This window comes from Pyrgilauda ruficollis, unplaced genomic scaffold (assembly GCF_017590135.1).
Source record: "Pyrgilauda ruficollis isolate IOZ18807 unplaced genomic scaffold, ASM1759013v1 scaffold3, whole genome shotgun sequence".
Lineage (NCBI taxonomy): Eukaryota > Metazoa > Chordata > Aves > Passeriformes > Passeridae > Pyrgilauda > Pyrgilauda ruficollis.
Window position 1 is genome coordinate 18,948,568 of NW_024524377.1, and position 25,822 is coordinate 18,974,389.

Here is a 25,822-nt window from a genome sequence, read left to right on the forward strand (position 1 = left end):
CAGTTTTAAGGTCTTCTTAATTAGTGATTACAGAAGACTGTAAGAGATAAAAACCAACCAAGGATCTAAAGGCTACCTTACCAAGAAAACATACAAGTGAGAAGCCTGACATGAAAATAAGTATGTAAAATGATACAGACTGTACCCGTAAGAAGCAAGAAGCACATCAAGCAACCATTGTCAGGAACCCACGAAGAACTGGAAAGTATTCTACAAAATGCACACTTTTGTCTTGGCATCACATGAATGCCTAGAGGGCCAGAAAAGAGGCCATGGGGTAGCAACAATCCTTGATACACCGAAGATCTTGGGCTTGTGAATCTTTGCCCTGGAGGTGAGCAGGGAGCTTTCGGAAAATACTATCCCACAACACAAACACTATGGCTGTGAGCCATTAGGCCCTTTGCCTGCAGGCTTTCCATGAGACTTCCAGAGTTAGTTTCTTAGAAAACATCTACCTTCTGAAGCTTAACAACAGCATATCTTTTTATAAAATGTGCCACCTAAACACTAATTAAAGTAACCACTTGATGAACATAAAAGCTCTGAGAAATAAAGCAATCTCATCTTCAGCAATGAGACATCAAAACCCTTGACACCAAAACTTCCACAGATGAACATCAGTGAAAGTGTCATTCCATGAAACTTGTGAAAAGCATTTGAATAAGGAAATAGCCCTCTTCCCTCCCACTTAAAATAATGCATTAATACAGTTACTGATGGCTAAGAGATGAGAAACAAAACCTAAGTATTAGAAACATACTAATATGCTCTGTACACTACAGCTTTTGAAAACCAAGCTCATTCACCTGCCTAAAGGAGGCAGATTCAGAGCATGTTAATATATTGACAACATCCATGGAACACTGCAAGTCTAAGCAGAACTGTCTTTCCTCAAGCTGCTGCTCTCATCTCAACCAATTTCATCTTTTCATTTTATTAAACAGACAATTAAACTGATGCTGAACTAACTCCCTTTTCTTTGTACCTGTCAATTCCTGTTGCTCTGAATCTCTAGAAGATTTGCATTAATATTTTTTCCACCTAACTGCAAATTCAGAAAATCTTTCCTACGTGACTTCCAGTTCTCATTTTTCTAGGCTGAACTGTGCCTGGTTTATCCTAAATTATCCTGGTCTGTCCTCTGTCATTTGATCCTCCAACACTTTAGACCGCACAAATAAAAGCTTTTCATTTTCATTAGAGCTTTATATACAACCATTACTCTCTTTAATCTCATAGTTCTTAGTCACAGCTCCTTATTAATACGCCATGTATTGTGCATGTGCCAGAGGACTTAAACACAGCCTATAGGATGGGACCTACCCCCATATTCTTCATGCCCTGCTCAACATGAGAGCAAAACATCCCCACAACACCAACACAGCACATTCGTGTCCACGCACATACAGATGGGGGTTTGTGAGCGAGGAGGTGGAAAATTACCATCTCTGTGTCCACAGGGAAAGAAAACACGTTTCTGCTTCCCACCATCTACTGCAAAAATAATAAAACATCTCAGGCTATCAAGCCATATTATGAAATTACACCTTGTTAGTTAACAAGAAGCACAGTAAACTCAAGTCAAAAGAAAAAAAAATAGTGTTTTATTAACTACCACACTGTTATAATACACTTTAAACGTACAATAAGGTAGCCTTTAAATTTGAGGTGGTTTTAAGAATAACAAATGAACAGATTTCCAAATGTTTGTAAATAGGTGAACTGCAGTAATTATTGTTGTACATTTTTTGAAAATGGTATAGCACTTACAGACTGGCTATATAACTTCATTTTGTACATTTTCTATAATTGAAAATATAAACAGTAATTAAAAAATAAAAAGAAAATTCAGCATAATAAAAAACATATATGTTTATCAGTTAAATGTACTGGATACATACAATTTTTAAGGGAAGAAGCAAAAAAGGAAAGATGGCTGATATTTAAATGCAGATTGACTAACCAAAAACTAAACAACAAACAAACAAAAACCTCATAACCCCCCTAGTTCACTATGACTATATCCATATGTTTGGGAGTACTGTCAATATGGAAGTGATTTTTCTTTTGTATTTGCATATGTTATATTTTACTGGTAATTTACATGATGGCTTTTAAGGCCCTGGCATACAGATGTTTTTTTTGGAAAAAGATTAGATAAAAATCACTGCTGAGACGCAATACACCTTATTTTTGGTCCTCCAATGTTCAAAAGAAGGGATATACTTCACTATAACATCTGCCTTACCACCCAAATGCTTCAACCTATACATATTTATTTTTCTTAACATTTTAAGCTTTTTAAACATTGGTTATATTGCCCACCTTGGTTATTGAAAGAATATTAACAAGACATCATTTTGGCAAATTAAATCTTAAACATGGCTTTTCAATAGGATTTAAAAGGTGACTATCCCTAGAGTTCCATGTTAAAATGTAGTTTGCAAAATCTTACAAGAGTAATGCTTAAAATATTGTACATAGTTAACCTAATTAAAATAATTAGCTTCAAAATGACAAGTTGATGAGCTAAGTAAAGCCTACACTATGTAACATTTGCTTGGAAACTTGATTTGTCAGTTATGCATAATAAAAATTCCAGTCATCAAGAAAATTACAAAATTTCTTTTATCATAATGTGATTTCTTTTCACCCATCAACTTCTTTTATCTTACAATAGATAAATACCAACATGTTCTCATTTTTTTTACACTAAACCACACAGGATTGATGCATTTGGTTAGACTACCATTTCCATCGTTAAATTCTTTTTTTTTGTTTTTTTAATATAACTTGGTAAAATTTCTTCTCTTCTAGATTCCAAAAGTACCTACAAAACCCATGCAATTTTACCATTTTAATATACTATGGAATATCATACAAAGTAAGGCATTTCAGTGTCATGTATAACCAAGTTACTGTCAATCCAAAAATTTTTGCACATCAATAAAAAGATATCTAAGAACTTAGGAACAATATTCTTCTCACTACTGTATAAAAATAACCACAATTAATAGGTATCTTGTGTAATATTTACTCCATTGTCTCGTTTCCCGAAACTGTGACAAGCTGTAAAGGTATTTCAGTGTTGGTAAGAATATCCTGATTGCTGGTGCCAGATGTATTAACAGTTCCTATTCCTGAAACAGAACCTTGTTGAATATTTGCAAGGATAAGTGTTGTTCCTCCTGCAGTAATCAAAGTATCATCAGATGTTGCTTCTACTGATGCCAGCACTGTACTGCTAGAGTGAATACCTTTTTTATTCTGATGCGTTTTAATGTGTTTGGCAAGATGGTCACTTCTCATAAAGCGTTTTGAACATTCTGGACAGACAAATTTCTTCTCACCTGTCAAAGAAGGAAAAAAATTATTCAAGAACACTAAAAATTAAACTTAATGATTTTTAGAGTCAGAATTCTAACAAGAATTATACTGAGGAAGAAAGCGATTGAACGAAAAACTTGTGTGTTACATTTCTTGACACCCATACAAATCCCATTCAATTTATATAAGAACTGATTTAATTTTCTGTGTGTCACAGAGTTTGGAGAGATCTTTCAGGCATGCTAGAGAATATAGCCATCTCATATTCTCAGGCTGCTAAGTTTCACTGCAATTACTACTAACAAATAACTTCTAGAAGGAGAACAAAACCTACCAAATGATGGACAGAGAAGACTGTATGACCTGTAGCAGAATCACACTTGAGACTGACACACAAGATCATAGGGTAATTCAGGTTTGAAAGGACCTCTGAATGTCTGTGTTCTGATCTCTTTCTAAGCAGTCACCTATGAGATCGGATCTGGTTGCTGAGGAATTTATCCAGTTTTCTTGAAAACCTTTAAGGATGGAGACTGCAGGAACTCTATAGGCATCCTCTTCCAGTGCCTGGCTATGCCCACAATTAAAAAGCTTTTATTTATAGCTGTTCTGAACCCTTCTTATTTCAACATACATCTGCTGTCTATTATTCTTCAACCAATACACCATCATCAGGGAAAGTAACCACCTTCTTAAGGACGGCCTTTGCAGGTAACAAGAGAATTACTACTAAGCTCCCCCCTGCCATTACTGTTCTCTTTGTGCATCTGAATCCTACAGTCTTTCCTCATAAGGCAAATGTTCCACCTTCTTGATCATCCAGGTCACTTGTTAGAGAACTCAATCCTGTCATCAGTGGCTGAAAACTAGATGCAGGCTAACCAGAAGAAGGGAATAATCCCTGTGATCGGGGCTCTTGCTTCTGTTAATACAGCTCTGGGGATTGCTGCTGCTGGTCTTTGACCATGTTCCACTTGTCTATCAAGACTCCTGGGTACTTTTCAGAAGAGCTGTTTCCAACCTCTCCATGCTTAGCCTGTGTTATCCTAAGTGTTCATTCCACCCCAGGTGCAGTACGTTGTGACTATTCTTGCTGAATTTCCTAGGATTCCTGTTAACCCATTCCTTCGGCCTCCATCCCTCTGAATAGTCATGCTATCAAGTGCATTGACTGGTCACCCTCGTCTGGGGTCATCCACAAACCTAAGAAGGTTAACAGAAGAATTCTGTTGATTCCTCCAGGTCAATGATAAAAGCCTTACAAGAGGCCAAAGGATAGATCCCTGCAGTTCTCTACTTTTTACTGGTAGGCAGGTACACTAGGAGCTATTAACCACACCCTCTGAACTGGATCATTCAACTCGTCTTTTTTTAAAAAACCATCAGCCTGTCCATCCAGACAAACTGTAACGTCCCAGCTTGGCTTTAGCATCCAAAATGTCTACACAAAAGCACACCATGAACAACATGGAATATTTTTCATAGACACCCAAAGACACTTTTCTAAGCAATGTAAATGCTGATAAACACAAAAAATATTTATCTATGGATTTTTCAAATACTATGATTTTAAAAGTTAAACATCCTGTTGAATGCAAATATGAATGTAGTGTGTAAGAAAACAGATAAAACAGACAACAGATTTTAAACTAACTGCTCCTTAATAAGGGGGAATATTTACATTAATTTCTTTTCTTTGTATTAGATAGATGGAGAAATGTGAACTTGAAGTTCCTAATTGGTGGTCCAACCATGAAACTAAAAGGTGTAGAATGATTCACCATCACATGCTCTTCTTTGATTTTTACGAGTGATATCTAATCCCCAGGTCACCTAGCCCTTTTTTTCTTACTGAAGTTTTAAGATAGAAAAAGAGTTATAATCTGGTTCAAACAAATTAAATGCATTGCTGAGCCTGAATCAAAGTATTCTGATTAAGCTATGTTAAACATTAGCTTAAATGTCAGTTCTGAGTCAAGAGGTGTGTGTTTTATCTCCTCAGACCTACCAAAGATTCCGATAGATAAGATTTAGCTGATTTTAGAAAAATCACATTGCCTTAAAATCAATCCAATTCAAAGATCTGTTCTCCTCTTAAAAGTTATTTATCCTAGCTCAGTCCATAGCACTCCTTTAGTTAAATACACCAGAATCAAAGACTGGAAACCTGTGTGCGTTCTTCGGTGTCGCTGGAGCTCATCGCTGCGAGTGAACCTTTTGCCACAGAACATCCAATTACAAACAAATGGACGCTCTCCAGAATGCCAGCGGAGATGAGCTCTCAAATGTGAGGTCTTCCCATATACTTTGCCACATCCCGGTATGTGACAAATGTGTTGCTTCTTTTTTCCCAAGTTGGAGCCTCTGTTTAAAAAAGAAAAAAAAAGAGAGAGAGAAGTTATTAATTCTAATACATTCCTCCTAAATACTGGTCATATACATACATGAGGCTACACATACCGCAACAGATCTGCAAACCAACCCGAGCAACTTCATGTTCTTATTTCAAATACAACTGGATTCCAGAACACTCCATAAGGAGCTGGAAATAAATTCTATAATGCTATCCCAGCTCCACAGAAAACTATAAATTCAGTTGAGTGTGAAATGTATGTGACAGAACCATAATCTCTAAGAAGCATACATGTACATGAAGATGGAAATACAGTTATTACAGCAGTTTGTACCACTTTGATGTTGAAGTGTCCATATTTTACATTTCTCAGAGTTTCAGGCTTTTACCATATCAAAGATAGTTTTGGCAAAGAAAAACACAAATTACTTCAACTGCCAAAATGGACATTGGAGAGTTTGGCAGCTGGGTAGAGAACAGATGGGACTTTTGGCATCTTGGGGAAACCTGAGAATCAGTCTGAGATTTGAAGACAAGCATACTAACCTGGATGCTTTCACTAAAAGAGGTGGAAGCTGATCTTGCTGACATTTAAATGAATTCCTTGGTTTTTCAGTTAAAAATAAGAAATTCATCACAATGAACACATAATTCACAGATCATATAATCCAGACTAAACTTGATGCTTATTTTAAGATGCTGCCTCACCAAAATGGCAGGTGATCAGGGGAAGCACCTGATACAACAGACTATTTTTTTTAAAATCAAATCACAAGAGATAAACCCAGAGAAAGAGATCAGTCTGGCCGGTGCAGGGTATCATGGTTGATTTTCGCCAATTTAAGTGCTACTGCAGAAAGGGGCACTTGAGGGAATAGGTCTGGCTGAAAACACAGCTATATGAATGGAAAATGCTGGTACAAGGGAGGAGATTGGAAAATGCAGCAGGCATCATGCCACCTTATACATCAGCAACATTAACTTAGAACACCTTAAGTAGATTCTGAAATCAGTCTTGGGTGCTCCATTGTCCATGACTGATTATACAATTTTCAGCTGCCTCCCCATGGCAAGTTTTTTCTTTAAACTGGGTGCTTTAGCTTCTGGTTTACATCTAACAAAGGTTCAGGTTAAAGTGCGTACACGCTTCAAGGAGCTAGCAATTGCCACAAGCATTTCTGAACATGCACAAAAATTAACTCACTCTAAAACCTCACAGTGTCTAAAGGGGATTCCAACCTAATCACATATGTACCTAAAACATTACAGACAGTCCAAAAAAGTAAGGAGAAAAAATCCCATTAAGTCCTTGGAAACATTTCTATGAATTCTCAATATAGAGCAATCTTCATAGTGCTTCATTAGTCATTTTGTCTCAGAAGATAAAAACATCACCTGCACCTACTAATTATTTGTCATGACAAATACAAGTTTTGATTTCAGAACTAATTCAATGGAAGCAGAAGCAGAGTCCAGAAGGCTTTTGATCCTGTTGCAGCAGGAGAATCATCTAAGGACTTTACCCTCACATGTTCTCCAAATAAACTCCAATGTCTTCCCTTCCACAGTAATTAGTACAAGTATTTTGTAACTTGGCATGATATAGTACACAAATTGGATGAGGTCACATCAAAATTCCCTCAGAATAATGTTAATATTCCTATGTAAATAGTTTGAAATGGCTTCATTGCACCTCCAGTCTAGACTGGAGGAAACTAAGGTTTAACTCACAGTCATTACTGTGCACCGGTGATACAGAACATGCAATTCCAAGCAACTCATCTAACTGCTGACAGAATTCCTTAGCACGCTCCCAACTTCCAAGTGAGGAGGAAGTTAAGGATCCACACAATGAAACTCACAAGATTACTGTGAATTAGCAACTAAGTGTATTTACTCTATACAACTTCATATGGGCACCTGCATGTTTGCTTCATGTGTGCTCTAAACTAACAGGATACAAGCCAAATTCTATCTGGACACTCTGCAGCTGTGACAGTTTGGCACTATGCCCTAACACATGATGCTAAGAGCCCTTCTTGCTGCACTGGCCAATAGCCATCATCACTGCATAGATGTATACGACTCCAGCCTACTCCTTGAGTGGAGTCTAAATATTAATATTTATATTGAAGTATTTCCACAGTACATTTTAGCTTTACGAAGATTGGATATGGCATTTCTCAATAACGAGGCAGACTGCCACAGTTTCAGCAGGAAACACCTTCATCCACTGGAAACTGGACTTTATATTCAGCAGTATTTCCAGCAATAATATTAAGTATTTCAAGGATAATCCACACACTTATTAATTATTTGAAGAATGTGGTTTTTAGGGTTACATACCTGCAGTGGTACTCAGAAGCACAGCTCCCCTATATATCAGACAGTACTAGTTATATCTCAATGTAGTTCAAGATGTAATTGTTAGGAGGGTGAAATCTCTAGGTGTAACTGAGAGGAGACTAAACTTTCTACTTAACTTCAGACACCTTAACTATAAGCCTAATACATTCTGTTTGGAAACAGAGTCATCCTTTGAGGTATGTGTATCTCTCTGTCCACTTGCTTATTCCCCATTTATTATATAAGCTTGGGGCTAAAAGGTGTTAATTAACAAATCTAATACATCATCTTCTTCCTTTCCTACTTTCCCTCCCACCAAGTAAGGCAAAAATAATAGCGGCTTCCCACTTCACAAAACTGGTACAAATCTGAAGATTGCAATGTAGTTCAATTCCAAAAGCTAACAACAAAAACCAGAAAGAACTTCTCAACTTGCCTCTGAATCCAGAAAACAGAAAATGAAGCAAGAAATACTAAAAGCAACACTATATGATAGATGAAATTATGAAGAAGTCTGCATATGTGAAGCCATTTTCCTTCTCCATTCAGAGCACAGGAGCTCAGTTTTAATTGAGTGAAACATTATTCAGTTTTTCACACTGATTTAAAGTACTTTCCTTGTTTTAGTAGTTACCTGTTATTTCTGTACTACGTTAAGTACAAAATTATTCATTTCTCCAGGGCTTTTTTTTCCTCATCATAGGTATTGACAACATTCACTCACAGTCTCTAAGCAGCTCACAAACATTAATGGTTTTATCATCTTAATGTTTTGGTATGGTGAACCTGAACTGGTACAATCACTTTGTATCTCCAGATAGGAGGTAGAAAGAGATTAAGGCCAAAATTGTCAAACACCCACCAGCCTGAAGTGTCAAGGTTAACGTACTAGAAGCATATTTTCCCTGAGTACTCTAGATGTTCACAGTCTGCTCAATCAAGTTCCTCACGGGAATGAACTCAGTACTTCTGCAGAGGAAAAGATGGGGTATATAGACCTACACCTCCAAAGTTTCAGAGCACTGTTGCTGCAGTCCTGTGTCTCGTTCCCTAAACACCTCCCAATTGCTGCAATAAGTGAAGCAGGTGACAATCATCACACAGCCATGATTAATTCCCTGTATATCAGCCATCCCATCCATCAAATGGCACTGATGGCATATAAAAAAAAACCAGTATGCAGTCAAGTAATTAGAAACCAAGTGATGATGTATATGCAAAAGGAATTACGTTAAAGTTGCCCAGAATATATTAACTAAGCATTTGCCCGATTTTAAATTTTGCAACTTTAACATCATTTTAAGAATTATGAATGCTATCTGAAAGAATTTACAAAAGCAAATGTCTTATCATCTGAAACTCTGCAAATCATCAGCAGAGTTAAAAGACTAATCAAAACTCAGAATTCCAGCACTAGGGATAAAAAGGTAACTCTAGCAGCTATGGAACATTAACACTCAAATATTCTTTCAAGTGGGCTTATTCCTTTCTCCTAAACTCTAAAGGAATTCTGCATTCTGGTGGGAAAGTTGCTTTAGCAACTGTAAGCACTTTCACTCTTTTCTGTTTCCCCATCATTGTCTCCTTCATTATGCTGTTTCTCTTCCAGTTCTAATTCTTCTCACATCCTGACTTCTTGTCCTACTTTTCCTAGTTACTTTGTATGTTTGATGTGTCCAGGCCCTTCTTTACAGGGAATTTCAGATTCTCATCTATCTTAACTCTCTTGTAGCTCTTATTTCATCTCTTTCCCAAAAATCGCATATCTGAGTTTTCAGTCAGACTACACCCTTCTCCAGACTTCCCAAACCATCTCTCAAAAAGACTCTCTCTTGGGCTGAAACATGAAAATTTCATTTCATAGCAACTCCACTCAGAAGGACAAGGATTTTACATTACAGATTTCTAAATTAAACCACTGTAGTTTGGAATAGAGCACGAGGAAGATTTAACACCTGGAATCTCTGTTTTCTAAGAGTACATGCAGTGCCAATCACATTTTCAGAGTTTTCTCCTGAAATGAAACAAATCTCAACCCAGGATATACTTTGGGCAGATTTTCATAGCAGAGCCAGAGTTCACCAAGAACTTAGAAATATCTGTGCCATGTTGCAGTGAACTAGACATAGAAATTTAACAAGAGGAATCTGATGGACAAAGATGCTGGATAACATGCAGATATCATCACCACCTTTGCTAGTAATGTAAATGTATCAGAGTCTTTTCTCTTCAACACACTTAACACTTACTTGGCATGGCTGCCTGAGATACTAACTCCCTGTGCTTGCAAGGCAGGCATCTAGAACATGCACCAAGAACTGACAAGAGACTTGGTAAGAGAAATAAGTCAGCCAGTTCTATTATAACTCTTAGTGCCACTGGACACTGATGGGTTCTTTAAAGACATTTTAGTGATTTACACTATAGTTCCCAAATAAATAAAAATCTCCATTTTAGTGAAGAAACTGTTATCAAAATGGACAAATTTTAGCATATTGAAAAGAAGCCCCTGCACAATTCTTTCAAGCACAAACACAACTAAATATTTTCACTTGTAAAAGGCAGCTTATTACCCTTCCCCTTTCATATCCATTACCAAGGCATTCAAAATTAAGTGTTTGGAAGTAGAATACAATCTTCAGAACAAAAAAAAAAATAGTAATATTTCAATGAGATGCACAATAATAAAGCGTAGGTTCCAATGCAACACTGAAGTTTAATGAACTGGAGCTTAGTACCTCTTTGTTAGTCAAATCTCACTAGTTTTGACTGAAAACAGTTCAAAATTTGTTATTTAGAAATATTATACAAACCTTATTATATTATAAAAACTTTGTTTTTCCTAGGAAACCTAGTGAATAAGAAGACTAGGAAAACTGTATTTTTGTAACACTCTAAAGCAATTAAACTGTGGAAAACTGCTCAATCACCGAGGAAATGCAGGAACACAGGATTTAATCAAGTTCTTGACATATGATAGGAAGCCAATCACAGATATGCATATTCCAAAATATTTCATTTTCATATTTTTAGGGCAACATTCTATCCTCCTCACTTGTACTAGGCGACATCTAACTCCACATTTTTTTAAATAATCTCAAAAGAATAAATCAGGGTGGAATAGTCTGCTTTTTCATCTGCAAATCCCAAAATGGAAGTGGTAGTCCTTTACTGCATAAACTCCTTTGCAAAAGCCTGTAGCTTCCTCTCACTGCAGACAACTGCTGTTAACAAAAGCTCATTTTTTCCTTGCCCATTATCCATTTTTCATCATTACATGTGTGATATGACAGTGAACTTTACATACCTTCCACCACCTTCTTTGCAGTTGGGACATGTACATGCTACTCGTCGCAGTCTTTTTCCCTCCTGATGTGGTTGGTCCCCTTCCTCATCTACAACCTGTACTCTCAAATGTGTTAGATCATTAGTATTCAGTGTAGAATCACCACTGAGCTGCCACTCTTCTGGATCAGGATCCTCTTCTTTAATCCTAATATCTGGGGAAAAGAACAAAGACAGATCTGTAAGTAGCCCATTAAACAGACAGAAAGGAAACCATAATGATCAAATCTTTTTATTCTTGAGAGCACTACGCCAGTCAAAAGTCAACATCCTTAAGTGCATTCTGACATTGCTTCTGTGCCCTTGTAACCTGTATTTAAAAGTTTATCTTACTATACATTCAAAAGTTGAAGATAAGCTATAACAAAGCATTATAGTTTAAGTTTGAACTGTTCTTGGTGAGGAATGCTGTCACCAGGAGAATATTGCTTGCTTGAAACTTGGGAAAAACTGAGGAACAAGAGGTTGGACAGAGGTTGAAGAAAATGTAAACACACGTTTCAAGTGATCCTGAGTAGCCATTTCTGTTTCCACAGCATTTCTGAATTAGTGTCACATGTAGTAGCAACAGCCTTCCTCAGTGGTCTTCAGAAGGTTTTAGTATGCACAGAGATATGTAATGTGAGAATCAATCTAATAAAAGGTTTGCACCTCAGAAAGACCAAGATATCTAAGGAAAACAAATAAATTAATGGTTTTGTTCCATTCCCTCTTTTCACCTGAAATTTATGTCTTCTACACAATACACAGGAAACATTTAGGGAAGAATGTTATTCAGCATTAGACAGAGATAAGCAACAGATTAGCCACATCAGTGTTTCGATATACCAGTAGTCAAAATAGGTCTTAGCAGTTTTCTGTATGCAAAAAGGCCTCCTAATTATTCCTTATAGGATGGACATTTGCAAGTATGTGCACCCTCTTCCTGCAGAGCATTCATTCAATCTAATCCAAGAATTAATTACAGTGTCATAACAACAACTGTTTTAACAAATTTACATTTTAATAGGAACATCTTCCCCTCAAACACTATTGTGCATTCCCAGTGGACTCCAAGTCTGGATTCCCAAAAAAGACAGTTTGTATGTATCATTTTAGAATGCTGAACCCAGCCCCTTCTTTGGTTCAGCAGAGTAGTTTATTTTGCATTTTTTTCTGTGAAAATGATTAGCCACTAGCACAAATTAATAAGCAAACAAACATAATGTAGGGTTTGGTTTGTTTGTTTGTTTTAAGCTTCAAACTAACATCTGTCTATCTTTCTGGACACATTCAAGAGACTGCTTTTCCAGCAAAACTAACCCAATTATCATGTAGACTTTTATCCTTAAACACTGAAAGTTTAACTGAGCATTGTGGCCACTCTTAACTTCTTTCTGGGAGTCAGTGCATCAGCCATCATATCTTTGTAATGAAGAGAAAGCTGCAGATTACCTGATAAAACATGAGAAAAACTGTGCTGGGTCATATGATGAAGAGTATCCTGTCCCAGTAGAGATTAGGAAAGAAACCAATAACAAAGTATGTAAAGAGTAATAGTTGCCTGGTCTACCTTCAAAATCATCTCTAATTTTCATCTGTTTAAAGGATATTGCTACACAAAAATTTGCTTGATGCTAACAGAGTCTCAGCCCAGTCATCCCCAACAGCAGTTTGCCTTTCTTTTGCACACATATAACCATATGGAGAACTGTCCTGAACTCTACATCACTGATGTAACCACAGTTAAAGTAATTCTCTAGGAAATCACTGCATTGGGAAGAGAACTCCAGGTCAAAACCAGGGACGTCTAGAATATTTATCTGGTTTGGCTGCAAAAGTCAGAGTTAGAAATTAAGTTTGCATGAATGGGATAGGCTCTGAGCTGTGGGAATCCAGAAGTCGTATCTGATGATTTTTTACACACGTGGTACTACTGTGATAAGCTTGCCCAAAGTCACCTGCACACCTTTGCTGTTACCATCACAAGTTCACAATTTCAGACAGCACCATAATAAATATCTTTCATGTGAAGACCTAGCAAACCTGTGGCAATTTCTGGTCTTCTGCATGAGCCACCAAACTACCTTTGCTACCAAATTAAGCTCTTTTCTGAGACTTGGCTAAAAAATAACTTTGTTATCTGTATGTTCTATATAACATTGGTTTTATATAAGCAAATATTAAACCACTATAAAACAAAGTTTATAGAATTATCTGTCAAATAACTACTAAGTATACTAATACATTCTGGAGCAACTTTAGAAAAAAGCAGAAGCCTGATTCACTCTTGCACAAAAGGGCACATAATAGGAATTTAAATACAGCAAGGCTGCCAGCACCTTGCAAGTCTCCAACCAGTTCTTCAGAACTGTGTGTTACACATTACACTCAAAATTCTTTTACCAATCAAATGTAGCACAAAATGTACACTGTCTAAATTCTTGCTTTATTTAAAATAACAATTAAAGTACTGTTAATAAAATAACACAAAATTTTAAGAAGGTAATTTCATTATGATCTCCCTAACATTAGACAGTGGCATATAGTGTAGCTGCAAAGCCAGTAGCTGAGGAGAGTTAAGACTGCATACATATACTTCAAAAGAGATATGCAAAGATGAATGGAACAAATTAGGGTATGGATCTGTGCTTCCCAGACCCAACTCCACTACTGAAGTCAAACATTTCATATGATTTCTCCTATTACACTGACCTCCCAAAGTCACACTCTAATAATAGAGATACACATAAGAGTAGAAGCATGTCCAAAAGTCTATTACTGCATGCCAGTATCCATGACTTTCAACCTTCTATGCAATGTCTGTTCCACTTTACCAACTTTTGTCATGAGTTCCTTCCACTTTTTAATTAGTATTTCTCTATTCCCAGTTTCTCCCAATCACCACCATTACTGCAGCAGCACAGAGACTTATAATAGTTCTATAAAGATAGATGCATAACTGGGAAACTTACTTGGTGATAAAAACAAGCAGGGCAGACAAAACATACCTAACACTTGAGGATACTGGAGAAGACAACAATTTGCATAGATATACAATAGTTTATAACATTATTCTAAAAAATGCAAAACTGAAATGAAGACAAAGTAGTACTATGGTTTTTATTTTGTGCTCTGCTTTCTGGTTATTTGGTAAGGCACAAAGTGTAGTCATTGCTTTAGTTATTCATCAGGAGGACTATCTTCTACTCCTGGCACATAGGAAAGTACAACATAAACTGGCAATTTACAGACAGGACTTTTAAATACTTATCCATGTAGACTATACTTTAAACAAAACACAATTAGAAGAATTATCAATAGATAAAGTGCTTAAATAGCCTCACCAGGAGCAGTACAGCAGAGAGTGAACTGCATCAAAACCCACAATGAATGTGACTGCCTTAAATGAGGTCCTCAGAACCAATGAGTCTGTTGCTCTCCAAGTAGGTTTTTACATTATTTCAAGAGATAGGGTTAAAATTCCACCAGTATTTTTTGGAAGGAGGAGGGGGGCCACTCATGAAGCTGTTGTAAGGGCAAACCATGGAGAAGAGCTAGAGATTAAGTGTTCTCCAATGCAATGGTATTTGAGATTATGAAAATTCACCAGAGACCACATTTCTCCACAGTGTTCTTCTAGATGTGCTCTATTCTAATTCAGCCTCTGAACTGAGAGAATTTACATAAACTCTGTGAAAAAAGAGGCCTAAAAGAATTTATATAATCCCTGAAGTCATGACAAGCTGGTGCAAACACTAGCAAATTTGAGGCAGCTTTTGTCTTCTACCAATTAAACACAGGCTAAATAAAGGTTACGTGTTCTTCATTAGTCTTTTATTTCCATGCTTTCAAATTTCTATATGCCCTTACTTTTAAATTCAATACTTAGTTCTAGGTAAGTATCAAGGGGAATTTTAGACAAAGATATTGTTTCAAACTGCCAACAGATTCTGAAAAACATATATTGTGTTCAAGTTCTGCTTCCTGTTTAGGTTTGGCTTTTCCAAGATGGAAATTGGGATCTTGGCGAATAATTCTGATCCAATGGTAGTATTTCATAGTCATAGAAAGCCCAGAGCTGGCTACAACATCGAACAAGTTTGAGTGTATTTGGCAAACAAAACCAATAAGCAAGAGATTTGTTTAAAGTGTTTCAGAGAAGAGTAACTAAACTAACAGGATGAAACAATGCAGATGGAAATGTAGTTTAAACTATTCTTGAGTACATGTGAACTATAATCTAGTGTGGAGAGAAATACTGTTGCCCACTGATATACCCAGGTCATTTACCCACTTCTCCAGGTATCAGATGAATGCATCAATTAATCTTCACATTATGTCTTGGTCTGTTTCAACCACGACTTAAGAACATGCTATTTTCTTCAGTTATGGAAAAAGTTTTTAGTTTGTCCAAGAGCCACAGAAACAGGGGTAAACTGAGAAGGGAAGAGGATGCAGATTTTTTAATGTATCTGCCTTTGCAGAATGTCACAAAGCTACACTTGGTATTACATTATAACAGTCTGCAAAATGCGAGCTTCTAGTTCAGCTGCTTTTCCTAGATGCTGAAAGCCACCCTGCCCTTTCAATCAGCCAAGCTCCTGATCTGAAACATGGTCTTTGAACCGAAAACAGATTCACAGCAGCACTGCACATACCTTCCCACCAATTTCCTCACAAAATCACAATTTGACTGCCATTTCAATTGTTTCTGATTGTTTATTTTTCCAGATAGAGGCTTCCCTTCCTACCTTTCCCAAGAAAAGAGATGTTAGAGATGTTAATTCCCACTTCCTTTCCATCTTCTCCTGTTTTCTCTACAGTTCAACCCAGATTCCCTTGGAATTCAAATTTCTTAAGACACTGCTCTTGTTTCTTCCCATCTAAACTGAACTGTCTAAATTAAACTCCCTCTATTAGCTGACCAGCTGTTCAAGTCTTTCAGACAGGAAACTCAACAGAAATAATGATTTGTACTCTGATTTGGCCCCCAATCTGCAGCGTGAATTTAGACATTTTTATTACACAATAAATTACAAGGCAACGTGAGGTACACTGCAAAGCATCATCTTGAAATACTGATGAACCTCAACTCAGAAAAAAGACTGTCATCTAGATTCAATAGCTCTAAATCAGATTTTAAGTTTCTGAGGAAAAACAAGTGTTGTGTGCAAGCCTAAGAGCAGGACCTTACAGTACTCAAGCAGTACCCTCAAAATGATTATTAAAAACCACAGCAACAGATTTGTTTCCTTGCAAGAAATGCCACACAGTGTATCTCCAACTGATCCTATACATTACTCTAAAGCAAATATTTAAGTATTTAAATGATTAAAGTTCTTCAGCCAGTGCTACCTCAAGGAATACACTATGCATCAAGGAACAGTTACTTGCCCTAACTGTATTCACTTGAGATGTCTACAGATTCAAGAGTCTGGATTCGCATAGACAGTAACGCCTGCTGCAGAACGCACTTACTTTAGTCTGTTCTTCTCACAGCTGAAAATCTAAGAAGGTCTAACTAAACAGGGGAAGAAGAGTTGATCATGCTTAATACTGAAGAAGCCACTAACTCCAGAAATATGTAAGGAAAGCAAGAGGACACAGAATTCTCTGACCAGCAGGACTAAGTGTCTCTTCACAGAAGAATATCAGACTGCTACTAGGGTCAAACGACAGAATTGTCAGCAGTAATTCAGGAAGACAGAACTGTTCAGTAAGTGTTTCTGTCCTGTATTTAGGTAAAAGCCAAATAATTGTCCTACTAGTAGATGACAATGAAAAGCTTCCCACTGACAGCAAGTCAGGAACATGTAAAAACAGCTACGGAAGCAAACACTTAATAAATCAACAGATTAGGATAATTTTCATTTGACACTTTTTAAGAGAAGGCTGAAGAGCTCTCTGCAGTTTAATGCTGCGAGCCTTTGGCCATGTGAATGCTCCAGTGGGTTAGAAAAAAGCTAATACTGTGATAATACTGAAAAAGAGTAAACAAAGACTCAAAGAAGTAGGGACAGAATTAGTGCACTCAAAATGCAATTATATGAACAATTAGATTAAAATCTAATTTTTTTATTTAAATCAATGATGACACCGTTGTTGATATAATATACTTGAGAGTTCTGCACAGCAAGTGTCTTACTAGGATACAGGAAAACACTTTGATTAAATGAAGTACAAGACATACTTGGAATACATGAATTAAATATTGGCATGAATTTTAGATGCAGGTTGGGAACTATCATTTCTCCATGATAAATTATGACGATGTCATTGACAATATGTATTTTTATCACCTTTTGCTCTTGAAATTACTGCCTTTTGAATAAATTTCAGTCTTCTACAAGCAGTAAAAGACAACCCACCTACAGCCCAGCCTGATCTTCAAGAGGGCAATCACAACTAGGGTCCTGGTGAGTATTCCTAGCATTATAGAAAGACTGTCGTTGTCCTTGGTAGAAACTTCAGATACTTTCTGTGAGCCAGATGCACTGACAAGTTTGGGACTGATCTCACAGATCAGAACAAAGTATGTGATACTGCCAGGAGGTTCAAAAGGCAAGAAAACTGCACAGAACCTGAAGCAATGGCCCTAAAGTGCTGAGACTGAAAAAAGACAGAAGACAAGTTTCCAGCCTTCTTCTTAAGTTGTAGCAGTACTGGAAAAAAATCCCTTCCTTCTTTCACTCCATGGATACTTGCCACAGATCCCCACAGGTGTATGAGAGTTTTCATTTTGTGTCAGGAGTATCTTGTAAAAAGAGTATTTGAAAAATGCAAAAGGAATGTGTACCTGAAACTGGGTAATATATTCTTTTGTGACCACCCTGAGGATATCTGAGACTAAGGTAACTCAAGCTAACCTCCTTAGCTCTGAGAATCTATATTGCATCCCCAGACACTTGGCATACACAACATATTTACTTAGGAGTAACATGCAAAAAACTTTCAGCTCACCACCACCAGCTGTGAAGAAAATTCATTAATAAGCAGTTTTGGAACAAAGAGGAGAAAAGCCCATGAAGTACTATTGCAGAGGAAGGATGCAACAAATCAGTATTTTCAAGAATTTGAAGAAAAAATATCATTCTATTCCAGAATAGATATTGCACTAAAAAATTAACCAGACTAACTGAAGTTCTACAAACTTTAAGTGAGATAATTTACTATGCGCTGTTATAAGCACAACTGTGAAACACATACAAGCATGATCATCTAATTCTTCCACAATTTATTAATTTCCTTTGGAAATGATGCTAAAATAAGGAATGTAATTTAAGCATGCTGACAGCAAACTATTTACACAAGATTGGAACATAAATAGCTCTAATTCCCACACTAACTTAAATTCACCCGTTTCCAATTTAATTTTCATATTAAGAAAATAGTGGGGAGAATTGTTTCAACTGTTTTGATTTTGTAACATAAAAACTGAATGCCTCAAATGAAAATTGGATAGCCAGAGTCAGACACTGTCAGATGAAAATATTTACTTATCATTGCTTTAGTTTAGTTCATGCATTTCATAAGACTTTTTTCTTTTTTAAATCAGATTCTATTTCAAAATTATACCATGCCCTTGTCTCTCAGTCTTGTTATAAATAATGCCCTAGAAGGAAAAACTGCAAAATTGAAATTTAAATTAATAAGGTTAAAAACTGAAACTTAAAAAACAACTAAGCTGAGAAACACTGAAAACCAGCCAAAAACTGTTTTAAAAGTTCTAGATGCTGGAAGAAAGCTCTGCTTTAATTGGCACTCTGCACTACTTCATCCAAAGCACTATAAAACATGGAAACAACCATCCCAGCAAGTAAAACTGTGAATACTTCATTTTTAATTTTGTTTGTTTCAGCATTTAGACTGTTTTAGGAAACAGATATTAGACCAAAGCCTCACAAGATACCAGCAGATGAAAGATAAATTGACACTTGGGCAACTATTTACCTTGAAAATTGTCAGCCAATTTTTGGGTCAAATTTAGAGTAGCTGAATTACTGCGGCATGACAAAGCCGTCAGATTGTGGCAGGAATGGAATGAAGCTGCCACCACAAGAGCCAGCCACTCCCATTCACTACCAGCTGTGTAAGTCAGCTACAGGCCTGGCTCTAAGGACAATGGCAGCAGGAGATGAGTCCTTAAGCAGCTGGGTACACTCCCGCAGAAGAGGAGCTGGGAAGAAAGATGTAGAAATGAAGACCTCAGTTCTGGAGTGACACTTCAGTCAACTCTTGAAAGGAATCCCTTTGACTTGATTCCAGCTGTAGACCACCTGGAAAACTGTTTGTAAGATAGGGTTTTTTCTATTGAAATAAATGAATCTTCCAGGTGAGTGTGTCTGAGTTGATAAGCAGTAAAGTCCATTCTCAAGCCAATGCTACTTTCTTTCAGGTGCTAGTGTCTTCAGGTGCTACTGCAATGGTCAAAAGAAGTATATTAAAAAAAAAATTATCCAACATCCTGTAACAAGTTATGCAACCTATATAAGACCTGGTAAAATTGCCAATTTTTTTCCAGGAAACAACCAATCCCAAACTGATTCAGTACATTAATAAATTAGCTGAGACACTATTACAATTAGAATTTGATTAACATCATTAAGTTTCCCTCAGCTGGACAATGGCTTGGGGGCAGGAGGAAAATCCAGTAACTTAAAAATTCTTCCAAGCTCACAAAACTTACAGGATCAGAAACATGAAGGCCAAGTTGGTACATTTCAGCTCCTGATAGTTTTCCAAAATAAACACTACTTATATGAACTGTTTGAAGAAGAAATCTATAGAAACATGCTAATAAAAAACTCCACCTTTCTTGACCAGGCAAATCACTACAGAGCAATGTGAACTGTGCATGTAATGACTATTTGTCATACACAACGCAGTATTTTATTACAAACTGCCAACAAAAGAAGTACATTTCTAGAGAGCTTTCTCAGGTTAATTTCCTCTCAAGACCAGAAGAGTGAAGCCAAAACACAGGTGAGAAAGGCATCTCCCTGCAGTGCTTAATATACAGATACTATTCGATAGAGCTTTTTGGAAGAAAAGCAATGCTGAAGAGTCCTGGCTGTGACTAACCAATACCCTTCCCCTGGTCACCACAACACTAAGCACCATGAGGAATATGAGCTCTAATCAACATCCTAAGAAAAGCAAGCTTGGCCAAGACTTTCCAGAATAAATTCACTGCAATGTGGGTCTATGCACAGAATGGACATTTTGGTAGAAACATAATTACTGGACATCTTTTGAAGAAAACTGTACATTTACTAGACAAAACTATTAGTTTCAATTGCTTTCCATTATGTAAACTCAATGTAATACCTAGGTAAAGACATTTTTCCCCCTCACACAGAAGCACAGGAAAGATGCTCTGCTGCCTATCTGGGGAGTGAGCCTTGGAAGAACACCTTTCACACAATGGGCTGTAACAACGAAAATCTAAAACCTAACTGCTTTCACAGCCACACTGCTAACAGAACAAAGTACATTATTTGGACTTCAGATAATTACCAGCCATCTCTGACACAAAGCTAGGAATATGTTCTTTTTATTTTTGCCTCAGGTAGACAAATTTTCTTAAATGAAAACAGAAAACACAGCCTGAATCTACTTGGTATGAAAGGAGTGCATTATCCACCTTGAGAGAGAAAATACAGGGAAACTCTTCTTATCTTGCTTCAAAGCTCATTGGCAGTGGACAAAAAAAAGGAATCAAGTCGCTTCACACCCTTTAACTTCTCTTATTCTGCTGTCTCTTCCACTTACCTTCTTCTTTTGGTTTAAAATTAAACTGTTTTTCCTTATTTGCAACACAACAATATATTTTTGACTGAAAAAAGCCCCCTATGATTTCATAATCTGCTTCTAATTGCATATTTATTCTCCAAATTCAAGAAAGGCTGTGAGGAGTTATAAAAAAGAAGGGGAGGAACACCTCTGAAAAAGATTCTCTCAGGCAAAATACCAGATGCATATGGAAAAGACACTGAAAGTCAATCAAGATAATTCAGTTTGATTCTGTCAGAAGCAGTGTCACACTAATCATTACTGTGGAAAAGTGAGCTTCTTCTAACATAAAGGAAGGGCCAATTACATTCTCCCCAAATTTAGGGAATGGCAGTTTTAATACATTCCAATCCATTTATTATTCCTAGACAAGTAAGAAAAATGTTACTATAAATCTCCATCTTATCTTTAATATAACCAGGTGTTTATAGCTATGCACTTCAGGCAAGAGTTTCTGCTATTCATCCAGTACTTCTGCCTATTTAATCAATTTCATACATCCCATTTAGTCTCTTGCCTTCCCACGTGAAATTCCTTATAGGAGAATACAGTTAAAGAATGCTTGATGGAATTCCCTTGCATTTTTATTATAAACCAGCACTGAAACACTCTTGAGAATGACCAAGACACAAAATGATACACACCACAGATCAGACTCAACTTCCTTCTCATGTGCCTAGCTGGTTTGGGTTTTTTTTGCTTTCTTTCTCCTTTTCCTTTCTATTCTTCTTCTCAAGTTTCTGCTACATTAGTCCACAAGCAATATCATTAGCTACATGATCATATACCAAATATAAATCTCAGAAATAATCCTCCTTGCATTAGCCAGAGAGCTAATAATAATTAGTAAAGGGCTCTTTTTCTGAGACTTAGATTCTGGCATCTGAGTTTAGCTGTATTAGCATGCAGAATATGTGTTTTTTGTTACTGACATCTATATCCTCGGAGCTAACAATGTGTGATGGAGACAAACCAAGACTTCCTGTGGTCACTGTAAATAGAAAATTTAATAATCAACATCAGACAGAAGAGCAAATGCAGTGAGCAGAGCATATCCCTTTGGTGTTGTTGTCTACAAGCCAATGAAAAGTAGCCTTATCTAGATCTGAATAACTTTACTTGATGTTAAGTTCATAATACAGAAGTAAATTCCAAAACAAAATTAACTAAAAACATCCCAGCGCAGTATTTTCAGTTCAAATTTTAGATTTCAAATGGGAAAGCAAGCTTCTTGACATAGAATACAGCAGTATCAGTAACTTATAGGTATTATAACCAGTAGCCTTTTGAAACAAAACTCTGCAGGTCTTCTAAGCATGTTTCACTTAACATTGCATTCTTCTCAGAAGCTAAAACAGACATACAAACCATGCATGCTTCACTTAAATATTTATGCTTCAGTATCTTGACGAACCAGAGGGCTGAATCACATGATTATACTAAAACAGTGATTCCCCAGCTACTTTGTGCAATGGTTTCCCCCCCAAATGACCTCTACTGCTCACCCTGCCTCTCATATCTAGCCTGGGCACAACCCAATAATGTGTTTAAATGGCTTCTGGTATAGCAAAACCTCCTGGTCCACAAGCATCTCTTAATTCTTTTTGTTTAGCTAGTTATGCCCCAAAATTTGGAATAGACTGTATCAAATTTATCAAAAATAAACAGGCACGTTTTTCGTCTCACGTCAAGAAACACCTATTTTAAGAAAGCAATATTTCTTCTCCACCATGATAAAACACTGTGATACTCATAACGATTGTACTATAAAACATAATACAAGTAAGTAGAACTGAAAATTCACACATATTCTTAAGCACAGCCTCTATTTTGATATATGCATGCTTGTTTCACTGACCCTTACACAAGTTTCCTACATCATAGTAGCACTGATAGTAAATCAGTAGGAAATTAATTTAACAAAAGAGCAGATGAATAACAGCACTTCAGGAGGTCTGAAAATTTTAAGAGGAAAAAAAATTGCATAAACAGAAATATTTGGATTTTCCATAGAAATGTCATCTATCCAGGACTAGAAAGAATGGGTATGTTAATGATACTGATGCCTTAGAAGAGTGGCAGCTGACAGCCAGACTTCCCCCTTTTCAATTTAGTATACAGATCTTCTCCAGGGTAAGACCTTTAAGTACAAACACTGAAGTGCTGTTAACTAATGTAACTACTTGGGAGTTACATGAGCTCATACTAAAAGGAGTGAGGTAGGACTATGTTCTACAATTATAGTTTCTAATCGAACAGCAGTTTCAAATAAAATCCATCATCACCATGTTGAACCCACTGTATTTGTAGGCTTCAATAGCAAGACAATGATGTTCTGATTATCGCCATTTAAACCAACAACATGCAGTAATACAAACCAATCTTTTGTAAAAGAGTAAAATAAATACCTGCAGGACTGCCAGCATTTTCTCCTTGATGCAGCTGAATACCAGTAGAATCTATAGAGTTTACTGTAACTGTCTGTAGATTTGGCAATTGAGCAGTGCTTAGACTAACTGGAGTTGATGTCAACGCACCACCTGCTGCAACTTGACCAAGAGTGAGAGTCTGCACAGGGGTCAGAGTTATTTGTTGACCAGGTGCATTCTGAATTTGCAAGTTCTGCAAGTTCTGAACTCCTTGCACTTGAAATGTCTGCCAGGTTATCTGCCCAGAAGGGGTCACTGTTTGTGCCTGAATTAAGAAAGTTCCAGGATTCAGCTGCAGTTGAAGATTTTGAAGAGCTTGTTGAGATATACTTTGACTTGCTTGAACACCATGGATTGTCTGTTGCGCAATACCTTGTACGATCTGGGCTTGACTGGTTGGCTGCTGCGACTCTTGTAGCTGTATGTGTTGTACAATTGGCTGTGCTGTGGAGACCTGAATATTCTGAGCCTGCGTGTCATCAGAGACTGATGTCTGGATGTAATTTCCCTGAAGATCAGAACCATGAACTTGGCCACTAGTTGTGGTCAAGTCATTTGCATTTTGTTCCAATATACTTGAACTGTCTATGGTAACGGGCAATTGTGATGAAGATGACGTTGGCACAAATAAGTCATTATCAGTGGCAGTTTCTGTAATTTCAGGAGAAACCTGCTCACCAGTCCTCTCAGAAGTATCTGAACTATCCATGGCCTGTCCGGTATTTATCAAGTGCCCATCTGCATTAATGCCTGCTGTCATGGTTTGAGAACCACTGCCAAGTCCCAGAGAATCTAGATCAACACTATTAATGGGTACAAAAGTAATATTCCCTGGCAGTCCAAGAGGGACGTTAGCAACCACCTGTGCTTGGCCAGGGTAAGACGAACCACCAATTGCAACTCCCTGAACCTGGACTTGACCAGACTGACCAGATAAGATATTCTGAATATTAGCTGAAGATGTTCCAGAGGCAATGATGGTTTGATTCGAGCCAGGAATGATCTGAATTTGACCAGTTTCTTGATTTATACTGCTATTATCAGAAGAGGCTGCAAAGCCAAGTTGAACCTGCTGACCATCCGCTGTCTGGATCTGGGGTATTACTTGGTATTGTACGTTAGACACTGTACCATTCGACGAATCTGATCCTGGTGCAACAGAAAAGATTTGTTGATTTTGCAAACTCTGAATAGGAAGGACATACTGCCCACTTGAAGTTACTGTGGCAGCACCTGGAATCTGTACTATATTACCAGCTTCATCCTTTATAGTGGTAGGAGCTGCAGACAAGACCTCCCATCTGTTTGGAGCTCCAGCTAATTGCACAGAAGCCAAATCCCCTGTCTGAATAAAAAGAAAAAAGAAAACAAAAAATTAAAACAAATGTTGTACAGACTATGTGTTAGACCAGTCATGCAATTCAGCATCAGATATTGATACACTACTGGAAAACATGCAGTACAGCTCATATGACCATCAGCAATTGGATCAAAACTATGAAACACAGATTTTATAAGGATCTCTTGCCTAAGTCAGGGTAGCCAGCCTGCGGGTCATGAGCTGCACGCTGCTCGCAAACATGTCAAATGCAGCTCCTATGTCACGGCTATGTCAGGTGACAGCAGCAGGGTTATTCTGGTGGCAGGGCTGCTGGGTAATCCAAACCCCTGGCTGCGGGAAGGAGAGAGCTGGCAGGGGCTGCTGGAGTTCTCATCACCAACTTACCCTGAGACCCAGAAACACTCTGTGCCCAGCCAGGCACCTATTGCACACAAGTGGAGGAACCGCCATGAAACCAGTGCTGCCTCTACCTCCTGGAGCTCTACTACCTTTCAGCTCTGTTTGCTAGTTGTGCATGTTGTGACTTCCAGCAGTACAGAGAATGTTAAGAAGTGATGTAGTCACACAGTTGGAAAGATAGGACAACCTCAGTTTGCTACACATAACACAAAGCTCTAGTATTTATAAGCTTGTAGGAGTTAGTTTCGCTAAGGAAGAAGACTTCTAGACTAAGAACTTTTACACTGAAATCATATTTGTATTAGTCATATGCATCAGTTAGGAGGGAAAAAAAATCTACCTTCATTAAGTTGAACAATTAAGAACATTAAGAACAATAGAAAAGGCCAGTGTTTCAGTGTAGACTCCAGATGCTTAAAGAACCTATTATGCATTTGACCTTTTTTTTCAGTATAGGAAAGGTAAATTGCACTTACCTTTCTTTACCAAAGCAAGTTTTTTCAG

At 37.3% G+C, this 25,822-nt stretch overlaps 1 protein-coding gene across 2 annotated transcripts in view; it reads right to left on the reverse strand.

Moving 5' to 3' along the window:
• Window positions 1–1,584: 1,584 nt before the first annotated feature.
• The window catches only part of SP3 (Sp3 transcription factor), a 40,101-nt gene continuing 15,863 nt past the window's right edge, over window positions 1,585–25,822 (reverse strand). The window contains exons 4-8 of one of the 2 annotated variants that reach the window (XM_041472910.1): window positions 24,832–24,922; window positions 23,557–24,726; window positions 11,337–11,529; window positions 5,498–5,694; window positions 1,585–3,353 (exon numbers count right to left, since the gene is read on the reverse strand). In XM_041472910.1, coding sequence (XP_041328844.1) covers window positions 3,037–3,353; window positions 5,498–5,694; window positions 11,337–11,529; window positions 23,557–24,726; window positions 24,832–24,922 — 1,968 coding nt within the window. In that variant the 3' untranslated portion in view covers window positions 1,585–3,036. Of the gene's footprint in view, window positions 3,354–5,497; window positions 5,695–11,336; window positions 11,530–23,556; window positions 24,923–25,822 lie in introns of both variants that reach the window. The other variant, XM_041472909.1, reaches the window with a different exon arrangement.